The 14,503-nt window shown below is 45.4% G+C and overlaps 1 protein-coding gene across 1 annotated transcript in view; it reads left to right on the top strand.

The window, feature by feature from the left end:
- LOC140198461 (uncharacterized) overlaps positions 1-14,503 on the top strand; it is a 109,924-nt gene that overhangs the window by 60,527 nt on the left and 34,894 nt on the right. The window contains exons 4-7 of the mRNA XM_072259546.1: positions 89-152; positions 3,304-3,774; positions 3,867-3,962; positions 7,555-7,788. Coding sequence (XP_072115647.1) covers positions 89-152; positions 3,304-3,774; positions 3,867-3,962; positions 7,555-7,788 — 865 coding nt within the window. The remainder of the gene's footprint in view (positions 1-88; positions 153-3,303; positions 3,775-3,866; positions 3,963-7,554; positions 7,789-14,503) is intronic.

Genomic DNA, 14,503 nt, shown 5'->3' with positions numbered 1-14,503 from the left:
CCTCTCTCCTGGTCCCATCCCAGGGCCGCGCTGCCCGAGTCTCCCCCCGATCCCCGGGGGCTCTCTAATTCTCTGCTTCTCTCCCCAGCCTCTGTCACCTGGATGTGGAAATGGCGGGTCCGTTGCTCGAGGTGTCTGACGATCGGAAGAGTGTGAGATGGACCCGGCTCCCGAGGGATCTCCCTGACTCCAAGAAGAGGTTTACAGAACAGCCTGGTGTGCTGGGATCGGAGGGATTCACATCGGGGAGACATTACTGGGAGGTGGAGGTGGCGGGGAATTGGAGCTGGGGTCTGGGAGTTGCTGCAGAATTCGTTGAGAGGAAGGAGTGGGTTGATCTGATACCGGAGACTGGATTCTGGAACATCAGGCCGACTAGTGATGAATTTAATGCATCAACGTTCCCTCGATCCTCACTTCTAACCAGTCCCATCCCAGGGAGGGTGGGAGTTGATCTCAGTTACAAGTCCAGGACAGTTTCATTTTACAACGCGGAGACCAAGTCCCATCTCCACACCTTCACTGGGAATAAATTCACAGGGAAACTTTATCCTTTTTTTTTTGACTGTGGATGAAAACCAGTGGCTGAGAATCTGCCCCAATTCGATTCCAGGTCTGTAAATGGGTCAGATTCTGGGACTGCCATCGTGAGCGGGTCGCAGGGGCTGCGGAGTTAGAAACCCCATTGACAACAGGTGCTTTGGATCATTTCATCCATACCCAAGCTGGTCGCTTATTCCTGCTCAATCTTTCCTGTCTACGTGCCTGTCCTGATGACAGGCCACAATCAGTAAGGATAAACAGCATCATCTCAGCCACAATAGAAGCTTAGGTCCCACACTACCAGGTTTAGGGACTGTTATTACTCTTCCACCAACAGGCTCCTGAAACAGCATGGCTAGCTTCACTCACCTCAAATCTCAACTGATTCCACAACCTATCAACTCATTTTCAAGAACTCTATAACTAATGTTCTCGATATTATTTATTCATGTACTTTATTTATTATTGGTTTTTTTCTTTTGCATATTGGTTGTTTGTCAATCTTTATGTGTAGTTTTTCATTGGCTGTATAATGTTTCCCTTTGTTCTATAGTGAATGCCAACAAGAAAATGAATCACAGGGTAGTATATACTTACTTTGATAATAAATTTACTTTGAACTTTGAGCAATTATTCTAAACACTACTGCTCCATAGGCTGTCCCTCGGCCCTCTAGTCTACTCCGTGTACACTCTTGACTGTGTGATCAGTTTCTGCTCTAACTCCCAGTACAAGTTCCCAGATGATACCACCATATTTGGCCATGTCTCAAATAGGACCATAAGACATAGGAGCAGAATTAGTCTATTCAGCCCATTGAGTCTGCTCCACCATTCCATCATGGCTGATCCTCAATCCCACTCAACCCTTCTTGCCTTCTCACCATATCTTTGATGCCCTGACCGATCAGGAAACGGTCAACTTCTGCCTTAAGTATATCTACGGACTTGGCCTCCACTGCAGTCTGTGCAGAGCATTCCACAGATTCACCACTCCCTGGCTAAAAAAATTCCTCCTTACCTCTGTTCTAAAAGGTCCACCCTCAAATTTGAGGCTATGCCATCTAGTTCTGGATACACCCGCCATAGGAAAATTCCTCCCCACATCCACCTTATTCAGTCCTTTCACCATTCAGTAGTTTTCAATGAGATCCCCAAGCACTCATCCAAATTCCGGTGAGTACGGGCTCAAAGATAAGTCGGAGTACAGGACTGAAATAGAAAGCTTAGTAAGACACATAAAGTGCTGGAGAAGCTAAGCAGGTCAGGCTGCATTCATGGAAAGGGGTAAACAGTTGACTTTTCGGACGAGCTTAAAACATGCTGTCATGACACAACATTTCCCTCACTGTCAACAAAACAAAATATCTGGTCATGGACATCAGGCAGGGTGCATATCTCCTGTGTGCATCAACGGTGTTTAAGTTGGGAGAGTCGAGAGCTTTAAATTGCTCAGAGTGGATATCACCAGTGTGGCCTCTCCTAGTCCAAACGCGTAGACGCCACGATCAAGAAAGCTCACCAATACCTCTACTTCCTCGGGCTGCTAAAGAAATATGGCATGTCCACCATTTTTTAAGATAGGAAGTATTCTATCGGGACGAGAATGGGTTGGAATGGCAACTGCTTCTACACATGACCGCAGAGAGTTGTGGATACAGCTCAGTACATCACGGAAACCAACCTCCCGTCCATGGACTCTGTCTATAGTTCTCCCTGCCTCGGTCAAGCAATGAGGATAATCAAAGACAGCACCCACCCGGGCATTTCTGTCTTCTCCCTTCTTCTATCGGGCAGAAGATGCAAAAGCCCGAGACACGAACCACCAGGCTCAAGGACCATGCTGCTCACCGTTTTAAGACTATTGAATGGTTTCCCAGAATGCTGAGATGGTTTCTCGGGTTCACAATCTCAAACAAGAGAAAATCTGCAGGTGCTGAAAATCCAAGCAACACACACAAAATGTTGGAGGAACTCAGTAGGTCAGGCAGCATCTATGAAAAAAAAGCACAGTCGACGTTTCGGGCCGAAACCCTCACGAAAATATTCAGTGAGCGGCAGTTCCGCGGGCGAAAACGCCATCTTGATAAGCGAGGCCAGACGGCTTCAAGCTGACAGGAAGGTGACAGTAACTCAAATAACCACGCGTGACAACAGTGGTGTGCAAAAGCGCATCTCCGAACGCACAAGTTGAACCTTAGAGTGGACGAACTACCGTACTACAGCAGCAGAAGACCAAGAACATATATCCACAGAGTGTATAATTCTGTCAAAAGTGGCTCTGATTTAAGCCTCGTTCCTGAACACAAGATCTATACTGACTTTCCCAGAGCAATACAAAACTCGTATTTTCATTCATCAACACTCACGACATCCTACAACTCACCTTACACACTGCGGCCGATTAACACCATCCTGCACGTTTTTACGGACCGGTGCACCGCAGCGCGGTCGGGATCGAACCAACGTTCGTGGAGCAGTTCTACGAATGCCGCCATGGTGGGCCTTCGTAGCGGCGATTAACTCAGTTCGCTGGTCGGGTCTGAAGCCACGGCGGGTAGAGGTGTCAAAGAGGTCAGACTGATTGCACTGAAATCTCCACCCTCCTACCCCACCCCTCTCCCTCCTTATTCTCCTCCTCCATGTCCTCCGTCCTATCCTGACCCCCACCGCTACTCCTCGGTGGAATTTACCCCACTCCCAGCCTTTCCGCGGTCCAACTTTGCTTCCAGGGCGGTGGGAGTGAACGGCGCGTCAAAAGCGATCGTCGCGGCGAGCCAAGGCTGACCGTTACTTCCTGCGGCTCGAAGTGGCGACTGCGAAAATGGCTTCCGCGGCCAAGGCCGACACTCTCACCGAGGCTTTAATGTGTTCCATCTGCCATGATCTGTTTGCTGACCCGGTTTCCCTCGAGTGTGGGCACAACTTCTGCCACACGTGCGTCACCGAGTCCTGGCGGAACAAGGAGATAAAATCCTGCCCGGAGTGCGGGGAGGTGTTCCCGGAGAGGAACCTCAGGATCAACCGGGCCTTGGCGAGCCTAGCCCAGAAAACTCGAACATCCAACCCGGGCTCGAAAAGGGCCAAAAGCAGACTGTGTAAGCAACACCGGGGAGATGTAATGCTCTTCTGTGACAATGACAGCGAGTTAATCTGTCTGAAATGTGTAGCAGCGCCCGAACATGGAGACCACCGTTTCATGTCCATTAATGAAGCTGTTGAAACTTACAAGGTAAACAAAAAAAGTCTCAGATTTTATTTTTTTTAATCAGTGTTTGCAGGTTAATGTTCATCTGCTGAGTTTTTATTTTATTGCAATCCCAGGACCAGATGAAATCATCCTTTGAGACCCTCACAGCAAAGCAAACAGGGATTCTTGAAATGGAGTGGCAGCAGAGACTGAAGATTTCCAGAATTAAGGCAAGCTCTCCTATGCTAACTTTACCCGTGTTTTTGATGGGTATGATGCCTTTCTTGCAAAATGAAAGGTTGATTCGGGCACCAGTGGATTAGCAAAATGACAGATGTTGGTATGCAGTGGTAACACCCAGGCTTCTGAAAGGGGTAGCTGAAAGAATTATGGGGGCATTAGTAATGACTTTTCTATTTCTGGAATGGTTCCAGAGGACTGGAAAATTGCAAATGTCACCCCACTCTTTAAGAAGGCTGGGAGACAGAAGAAAGGAAATTATAGGTCAGTCAGTGATTGGGAAGATGTTGGAGTATTATTAAGGAAGAGGTTTCCTGGTACTTGGAGGCTGAAGTCAGCATAGTTTCCTTAAGGGGAAATTTTGCATGACAAATCTGTCGGCAATCTTTGAGGAAACAGCAGGCAAGAGAGTCAGTGGATGTTGTTTGCTTGGACTTTCAGAAGGCTTTTCACAGGTGCTGCATATGGGACTGCTTAACAAGATTAAAAAAAACCTTTGGTATTACAGTAAAGGTACTAGCATGGATAGAATATTGGGCGATGGACAGGAAACAAAGAGTGGGAATAAAGGAAATGGAAATAACTCTTCCCTGATTGGTTGCCAGTGACTGGTGGTGTTCCACAGGGTTGGTATTGGTCTGCTGCTATTAGCGTTACATAATGATGACGTAGATGATGGAATTGATGGCTTTGAGCCCAAGTTGGTGGATGACATAAAGGAAGGTAGAGGGGCAGGCATTGTTGAGGAACTCCCTGTTGAGGAAGCAGGGAGTTTACAGAAGGACTTCTATAGATTAGGAGAATGGGCAAAGAAGTGGCAGATGGAAGACAGTATGGGGAAGTGTATGGTCATGCACTTTGGTAGAAGGAATAAAGACATAGATTATTTTCTAAATGGGGAGCAAATTCAGAAATCAGAGGTGCAAAGGGACTTGGGAGTCCTAATGCAGGAATCCCTGACGGTTCACTTGTAGGTTGAGTTGGTAGTAAGGAAGGCAAACACAATGTTAGCATTCATTCTCAGCAGACTAGAATATGACAGTAAGGATGTAATGCTGAGACATTGGTCAGGCCACACCTGGAGTATTTCGAGCAGCTTTTGTACCTTAGGTAAGAAAAGATGTGCCAGCGTTGGAGAGGATCCAGAGGAGGTTCACAGAATGGTCCAGGGGATCAAACGGTTAATGTATGAGGAACATTTGGTGACCTTAGACCTGTACTCACTGGAGCTTAGAAGAATGAGGGAGAATCTCTTTCACACCTGTCAAACATTGAAAGGCCCAGATGGATTGGATGTGGAGAGGATGTTTCCAATAGAGGGGGAGTCCAGGACCAGAGGGCACAGGCTCAGAATACTGGAACATCCCTTTAGGACAGAGATAAGGATGAATCTCTTTAGCCAGAATATGGTGAATCTGTGGAAATTATTGCCATGGATGGCTGTGGAGACCACACCACTGGGTACATTTAAAGCAAAGGTTGGAGGTTCTTAATTAGTTGAGGTGTCAAATGTTACAGGGAGATGGCAGGACATTTGGATTGGGAAGAAAAAGAAATCAGCCATGATGACATGATGCCGAGCAGACTCGATGTGATAAAAGGCCAAATCCTGCTCATACATCTTAGGATAATTAGTTTGTTATTGTCACGTATAAGGAGATACAGTGAAAAGGTTTTGTAGCACACCATCTAGACAGTAAGTTCATCAAGGAAGCACAAGAGGGATAAATAAACAGATAAAATATATAGAGCTACATTTCAAGAGACATTGCCATACAGGTAGTCAAATAAATACAAGGGCAAGACAAGATAGTCTGAAAGATCATGAGCTCATCTTTATCATATACTGGGGTCCAGTTAAGAGTCTTAAAACAAAGTAGTAGTAGTAGTCACAGTCATACTTTATTGATCCCGGGGGAAATTGGTTTTCGTTACAGTTGCACCATAAATAATAAATAGTAATAGAACCATAAATAGTTAAATAGTAATATGTAAATTATGCCAGTAAATTATGAAATAAGTCCAGGACCAGCCTATTGGCTCAGGGTGTCTGACCCTCCAAGGGAGGAGTTCGAAAGTTTGATGGCCACAGGCAGGAATGACTTCCTATGACGCTCTGTGTTGCATCTCGGTGGAATGAGTCTCTGGCTGAATGTACTCCTGTGCCCACCCAGTACATTATGTAGTGGATGGGAGACATTGACCAAGATAGCATGCAACTTAGACAGCATCCTCTTTTCAGACACCACCGTGAGAGAGTCCAGTTCCATCCCCACAACATCACTGGCCTTATGAATGAGTTTGTTGATTCTGTTGGTGTCTGCTACCCTCAGCCTGCTGCCCCAGCACACAACAGCAAACATGATAGCACTGGCCACCACAGACTCGTAGAACATCCTCAGCATCGTCCAGCAGATGTTAAAGGACCTCAGTCTCCTCAGGAAATAGAGATGGCTCTGTCCCTTCTTGTAGACAGCCTCAGTGTTCTTTGACCAGTCCAGTTTATTGTCAATTCGTATCCCCAGGTATTTGTAATCCTCCACCATGTCCACACTGTCCTAGAGCTTAGTGGTATGTGTTCTCAAGCATTTGTCCCTCCTGCTGGGAGGGGAGGGGCGAGAAAAGAGTACAACCAAGGTGGGAAGGATGTTGAGGTTTTGGAGAGTGTGCAGAGGAGATTTACCAGGGTGCTGCCTGGATTAGAGAGCATGTCTTATGAGGAAAGGTTGAGCGAGCTCGGGGTCTTCTCTCTGGAGAGGAGGAATTGACTTGATAGAGATGTACAAGATGATCAGAGGCATAGATCAGGTGGACAGCAAGAGACATTTTTCCCAGGGATAGCAATGCCTGATAATGTGCATAATTTTAAGGTGATTGGGGAAACAATGGGGAGGATTTCAGAGGAAAACTTTTTACACAGAGTGTGGTGAGTTTGTGGAAAGGACTGCTAGGGATGGTGATAGAGACACGTACATTAGGGACATTGAAGCGACTCCTTGGTAGGCACACAGATGGAAGAAAAATGGAAGGCTATGTGGGAAGGAAGAGTTGGATTGATCTTGGAGTAGATTAAAGCACAACGTCATGGGCTGAATGGCCTGTACAGTGCTGTACATTTGGGCTTTATGATAGTTGCTGAGATGAAAATGTATATATTGTCAATTTTGCATGAAAGAGTTTTTATTTTTATTTTTTTATTCAGTCCTGACGAAGGGTCTCGGCCCAAAACGTCGACTGTACCTCTTCCTAGAGATGCTGCCTGGCCTGCTGCGTTCACCAGCAACTTTGATGTGTGTTGCTTTTTTATTTGAATCTAGATTCCCATTGACCCAGGCCTGCTTCACAGTATCTGTCTTAACTATTTTTGAGATAGTTCCACGGTTTAGAAGCCTTAGTTGCTGGCATACTATAACTAATTACAGATTAACACTGGATCTAATAATTACTGATTACTCCTTTATTGTCCTCCCTGCTTCCAGAATCCTGTTACCGCTCCTTTTAAGAGATCCTTGCATTCGTAGATGCATAAGTCTCGCACTGAAATCGTACATCATTTGTAATTCTCCACGTCTCATCTCGCAGGAACAGTCCCTCAAACTGCAGAGCAACATCAAAAACGAGTACGCAAAAATGCACCAAATTCTCAGCGAGAAAGAGCAGCGTTTAATCAGGGAGCTCAAGAAACAAGAGGAGAACATTCTGGAAATGATGGGGCTGAATCTTCAAGAAATCCGAGACTACTTAAGTACCGTTGATGTGAAAATATCAAAGTTAAACCAAAGGATGTATGTGAGAGACAGCGTGGCACTTCTGAAGGTGAGGGATTAGTTTCGTTTAAGATTCTGACAAACTATACACAATGACAGGTTGAAGTCTGAGATACTTAAGCCCATCGATGGTACTGGGGCATGGGCTGCTGACAGCAGCTTCCAGAGCCCTCTGTCCTGGGTCAGTTGTAATCTGTCCACAGGTGTAGCCCATCATTGAAGATCCTTCCTGTCTCTGGCATGAGGTCTTCAGAGCTTCTGCTGGCGTTTCTGTAGCTCTTGGTTGTTACAGGGATGGTGTTGGTATCCCCAAGCCCAAACCTCCTCCTTCATCAGCCAGGCTTGGGAGTGTCATGGAGGAGTCGATGTCCAGATCAGTGCAACACTTTCCTCAGCCATCGAAAGTTATCTAAACCAATCAATTGCTTCTACAGTATGTATGCTCTGGAACAGATAGGGACAGGTTGTTGCCACTTCCTTGCCCATTCTCCTAATTCGTCTGGTGAACGCAGCAGGCCAGGCAGCATCTCTAGGAAGAGGTACAGTTGAAGGGTCTCGGCCTGAAACGTCGACTGTACCTCTTCCTAGAGATGCTGTCTGGCCTGCTGCGTTCACCAGCAACTTTGCTGTGTGTTGCTTGAATTTCCAGCATCTGCAGAATTCCTCTTCTTTGCGCTCCTAATCTGTCTGTCTTTTTGGAGCCTTCCCTTTTCCTCAACACTACCTGCCCATCCACCAATTGACTGCAACATCTTCCCAGCCACTGAGGTCAGGCTAAATGATCTGTAATTCCCTTCCTGCTGCCTTCCTCCTTTCTTAAAAAGTGGAGTGACATTTGCAATTTTCCGATCCTTTGGCACCATGCCAGAGTCCAATGATTTTTGAAAGGTCATTACTAATGCCTCCACAATCTTTACCGCTACCTCTTCAGAACCCTGAGGTGCAGTTCATCTGGTCTGGGTGACTTATGTACCCTCAGGTCTTTCAGCTTTTTGATTACCTTCTCCCTTGTAATAGTAACTGAACTCACTTCTCCTCCCTCACACCCTTAAACATCTGGCATACTACTAGTGTCTTCCACTGTGAAGACTGATGCAAAATATTCATTAACTTCATCTGCCCTTTTCCTTGGCCCCCATTATTATTTCTCCAACCTCATTTTCTAGCAGTCCTATATCCTCTCTCATCTCTCTTTTATTTTTTACATACTTGAAAAAGCTTCTACTATCCAGTTTGATAGTGTTTGCCAGCTTGCTTTCATATTTCATCTCTTCCCTTCTAATGACTCTTTTAGTTGCTGTCAGTAGGTTTTTAAAAGCTTCCCAGTCCTCAATATTCCTGCTAATTTTTGTTTTGTTGTATGCCCTCCCTTTTGCTTTTACATTAGCTTTTATTTTCCTTGTCAGCCACAGTTTTATTATTTTGCCATTTAAGTATTTCTTTGCTTTTGGAATACATATAACCGTATAACAATTACAGCACAGAAACAGGCCATCTCGCCCTTCTAGTCCATGCCGAACTCTTACTCTCACCTAGTCCCACCGACCTGCACTCAGACCATAACCCTCCATTCCTTTCCTGTCCATAAATCTATCCAATTTAACTTTAAATGACAACATTGAACCTGCCTCAACCACTAATGCTGGAAGCTCGTTCCACACAGCTACCACTCTCTGAGTAAAGAAGTTCCCCCTCATGTTACCTCTAAACTTTTGCCCTTTAACTCTCAACTCATGTCCTCTTGTTTGAACCTTCCCCCACTCTCAATGGAAAAAGCCTATCCACGTCAACTCTGTCTATCCCCCTCATAATTTTAAAGACCTCTATCAAGTCCCCCCTCAACCTTCCTTGGTTGGGGAGTTGTCTTGGATTTCTTGAAGATTCAGTCCCATCACTTCCAACCTTCCAACATGTATTCTGCACCTTCCTCATTTTTCCCAGAAACTCGTGCCATTGCTGCTCTGTTGTCATCCCTGCCAGCATCTCCTTCCAATTTACTTTGGCCTAATCCTCTCTCATACCGCTGTAATTTTCTTTACTCCACTAAAATACGGCTGCATCAGTCTTTACTTTCTCCCTATCAAATTTCAAGTTGAACTCAATCATATTGTGGTCACTGTTTCCTAAGGATTCTTTTACCTTAAGCTCCCTAATCGCCTCTGGTTCATTACATAACACCCAATCTCACCACAGTCTATATGGAGTTTGTATGTTCTCCCCATGAATGCACGGGATCCCCTATGTGCCTCAGTTTCTTTCCAAAGGCGTTTGCTTAGGGTTAATAAGTTATGGGCATGTATCAGCAGCTTTCCTCGTGTTTACGGGCATGCTGTGTTGGCGGCAGAAGTGTGGCAACACTTTGCAGGCTGCCCTAGCATATTCCTCACTGGTTTGATTTGACACAAACAACACCTTTCACTGTATGTTTTGATGTTTTGATACACATGTCAGAAATAAAGCTGATCTTTATCCAATGTCCATCTTCTTGCTCCACCCATCACTTTCAGCCTAAGCTTCCCTTTATTCTGATCTTCGTCGATAGCTGACTGGTCTTTGCCCTTACAATCACAACTGGATAATGTAGTCACAAGCTTAAAGAGATTAGCTTTGTTGGTCACATCTACATTGAAGCGTAATGTGTCACTTTGCATTAACAACCAACACAGTGCTGGGGCAGCCATCAAGTATCACCGCATTTCTGCTGCCAACATAACGTGCCACAGCTCACTAACCCTAACCGGTATATCTTTGGAATATGGGAGGAAAACGAAGCACCCAAAGGAAACCTGCGCAGTCACGGACAGAATTCCTTACAGAGAGCGGCGAGACCGGAACCCCAATCGGTCGATTGCTGGCACTGTGAAGTGATTGTGCTGTCTATTAGTTCCTGTCTCAGGTCTGCTATCCCAGACATGCTCATATTGTCTGACTCTCCGTTCACCCTCTCAGACACTCTCACATCATTTGACCATTGATCCACTATCCCAGACACGCTCATATTGTCTGACTCTTGATCCACTATCCCAAACACACTCATATTGTCTGACTCTTGTTGCACTATCTCAGACACTCTCACATCGTTTGACCCTTGGTCCATTATCCCAGACACACTCACATTGTCTGACCCTTGATCCACTCTCCCAGACACTCACTCATCACTTGACCCTTGGTCCATTATCCCATACTCCCTCACATTGTTTGACCCTTGTTACACTTCACCGAACATTCTCACATTGTTTGACCCTTGACCCAAGTTTCAGAAGAGAAAGTGCCAGCATTATAAACAGTTTATTTCATCATCAGAGTTCAGTCATTCCTAGCATTCTGTGGGGGTTGCCAAGAAAGATTACTTTAATGACAGTACCCTGTTTCATATATAAGGACCAAAAACAAGATGGAAAATGCTGAGCCAGCAACTGTGGAAAGAGAAGCAGAAAATCAGGTTAAAGACCCTCGCATGGGTTGAGTGGAATAGTTTATCCTGGACAGACTCTGGCACGGCACGGTGGCACTGAAGGCGTGATGTTGCCTCACAGCTCAGATTCTGTGCTGATGTCCAGCACACATCCTCCTGTTGACCATGTGGGTTTCCCAGGGGTGTGGCTCACCCCCACAGGGTGCTCACTGTAATATGAGCACCTGCCATCTTCACCCGCCACCCCCCCCCACAGTCGGGGGGCAGTTTAGAATCGGATGAAGTTGGTGAGAGTGAGTAGGATACAGGGGGATAAGTAGGGGAAGGGGGATGGGAATGGTTGGATTGCTATGAGAGCTGGCATAGAGTCATGGGCCGAATGGCCTCCTTTGTCTGCTTGAGGCCGAAGACAGCCTGTCCTGCAGTTGGAACAGGGCTTGTTCTGCTATTGTGATTTTGTTACTGTTGTTGTTCCTTTGAACATTGTGGGCATGCTGTGTAGGCGTCAGAATGTGTGGAGACCTTTGTGAACTTCTCCCAGCATGTCCTTGAGTTGTGTCGGTTGTTAACACAAGACAATGCATTTCACTGTCTGTTTGCATGTTAATTAAATGAATCTGAACCTGAGCTATTTAACTCACAATGTTAGAAACTTATGTCAGGTCTCCCCTCAGCATCTACCACTCCAAAAGCAACCCAAGAATGTGCAACCCCTCCTCTGTGGGATTGGGGAGTCAAATTGTTATTTTTCTTGTAGTTTAACTTTCCTGTGCTTTCTTGTATTTTTATATAATCACCTATCTACATGAAACTGTTCAGTGAATTTTCCAGTAATTACGATACAGTTGCCTCTGTATTTTTTCAGAAGCTTCTTAGTTTTCAGTAGCAGGTTTCCCACCACTAGAATTTGGCTGTTTTATAGGTTAATTTGGGTGGCAAAGTGGAGATACGTTTCTACCAAAGGAGGTGTAAGGCGCTCCTTCCCACCAATAGCCTGCAGGTCGCCCTTGGGCAAGGTGTAGCGCCTGCTTAGTCCCTCGATCAGGGTCATGTGAAGCCCTGGGAGCAGGTGGTGGGTGGTCGTACAGTGTGAGCAGCCAGTGTATATCACAGTTCCTGGTTATGCAGCCACTGACGTCAGGCAGACCATCTCTGAAGATTATTGACAATGGTTGGGGTCACCCATCTTGTAAAGACACTGCCGAGAAGAAGGCAATGGCAAACCGTTCCTGTAGAAATATTGCCAAGAACAGTTATGGTCATGAGACGGTGATCATTACATCATACGACATAGCGCATAATGAAGATGAAGGGTTAATTGTCATCACTGGGATTTTGTTCTCTCTAGTCTGACCATGACTGCTTTTTCCTTGTTCTCTCAGCTTCTCTCTTTGTTCTTGTTACATCAGTCATACACCACAGGGTTTAAGCCTTTTTTTTTTGACTTCCGAAGGACCTTTGGATTGCAAAAACACTAGGGCCCAACAGCTCTGTGCTGTATGGAAAAATTACAAAACTATCGATTCCATGTTCAGGTGATTAATGACTGTGGTATTTGTTAGCATTCAATAATAGATACCCCAAGAAAGTTGTACAGTTAACCATTCATGGGCTGTGGATAACGTTCAGTTATCACCCGTCACTGAATGCGTTGAGAAGGTGACACTGAGCCTCGGCAGTGCTTACAGACAGCACAACAGGTCACTTGGCTGATTGGGTCCAGTAGAGCAATCCCGGCATTTCCACCCACCACCCACCACCCACCACCATTATCGCCATGTGAACAACTCATTCTCTCTCAGATGCACTCTGACTCTAATGAACTTACAGAGCAGCGTAGGGATCAACAACCCTGCACTGCCCAATTACACCAACTAACCTACTAACCCGTACACTTTCAGAATATGGAGGAAACCCATGCAGCCACAGGGGAGAGCATACCCACTCCCTATGGACAGTGCTGGAAGTGAACTCGGATGGCAGATGAAGCCACACTCAGGTTGGAGGAACAACACCTTATATTCCGTCTGGGTAGCCTCCAACCTGATGGCATGAACATTGACTTCTCTAACTTCCGCTAATGCCCCACCTCCCCTTCGTACCCCATCCATTATTTATTTATATACACACATTCTTTCTCTCTCTCTCCTTTTTCTCCCTCTGTCCCTCTGACTATACCCCTTGCTCATCCTCTGGGTAGCCACCACCATGCTTCACGACAGGGATGGTGTGGGGATGCTTCATTGCAGCAGGTCCTGGTAGGTTTGTGAAGGTAGAGAGTAAAATGAATACAACTAAATACAGGGAAATCCTGATGCAGTCTGCAAGAGAACTGAGACTTGGGAGAAGATTTGTTTTCCAGCAAAACATAGCATTTAGCCTAATGACCTAAAAGCTCAATTTTGATTCATCAGACCATAGAACCTTCTTCCAGCTGACTTCAAAGTCTCCCACATGCCCTCTGGCAAACTCTAGCTAAGTTTTTTCAACAGTGTTTTTTCATGGGAGTTTTTTCAACAGTGGCTCTCTCTCTCTGCCACTCTTCTCATAGAGCTGCAACTGGTGAAGCACCAGGGCAACAGTTGTTGTTTGCACAGTCTCTCCCATCTCAGCCACTAAATCTTGCGACTCCTCCAGAGTTGTCATAGGTCTAAGCCCGCACTTCAAGACTGAAAAATAGCTTTTTCACCAGAGCTATAATTGCTCTGAACCAATCGATCAAGCATCATCCATAATTTGTTATATTGCTACTTTAATACTGGTTTTATGGCTGTCGTGCATCTGAGTTGTGCTTTTGTACTGCTGGACATTGCTTGTACTGGCTGGTTACTTGATTTTATTTATGCATTTATTTTATTTGTTGTTTTATAGCATTGAGTACGAGAGTTGCAAACTCATTTTCGCTGTATTGGAGCATGATAAATTGTGCTATGCAATAATAAAGATATTTCATCATTTCATTGTCTCTTGGTGGCCTCCCTCACTCGTCCCCTTCTTGCACAGTCACTCAGTTTCTGAGGATGGCCTGCTCTAGGCAGATTTACAGCTGTGCCTTATTCTTTCCATTTCTTATGATTAACTGTACTCCAAGGAATATTCAGTGACTTAGAAATTTTCTTGTATCCATCTCCTGACTTGTCCTTTTCAGTAGCCTTTTCGTGGAGTTGCTTGGAGTGTTCTTTTGTCTTCATGGTGTAGCTTTTGCCAGGATACTGACTCACCAGCAGTTGGACCTTCCAGGTACAGGTGTATTTTTACTACAGTCAATTGAAGCACCTTGACTGAACACAGGTTTGCAAAATCAAATCTCCATTTAACTAATTATGTGACTTCTAAAGCCAATTAGCTG

Source organism: Mobula birostris, chromosome 5, assembly GCF_030028105.1.
Source record: "Mobula birostris isolate sMobBir1 chromosome 5, sMobBir1.hap1, whole genome shotgun sequence".
NCBI lineage: Eukaryota > Metazoa > Chordata > Chondrichthyes > Myliobatiformes > Myliobatidae > Mobula > Mobula birostris.
Note: the sequence above shows the minus strand (reverse complement) of the source record. Positions and strands in the feature narration are given on the sequence as shown.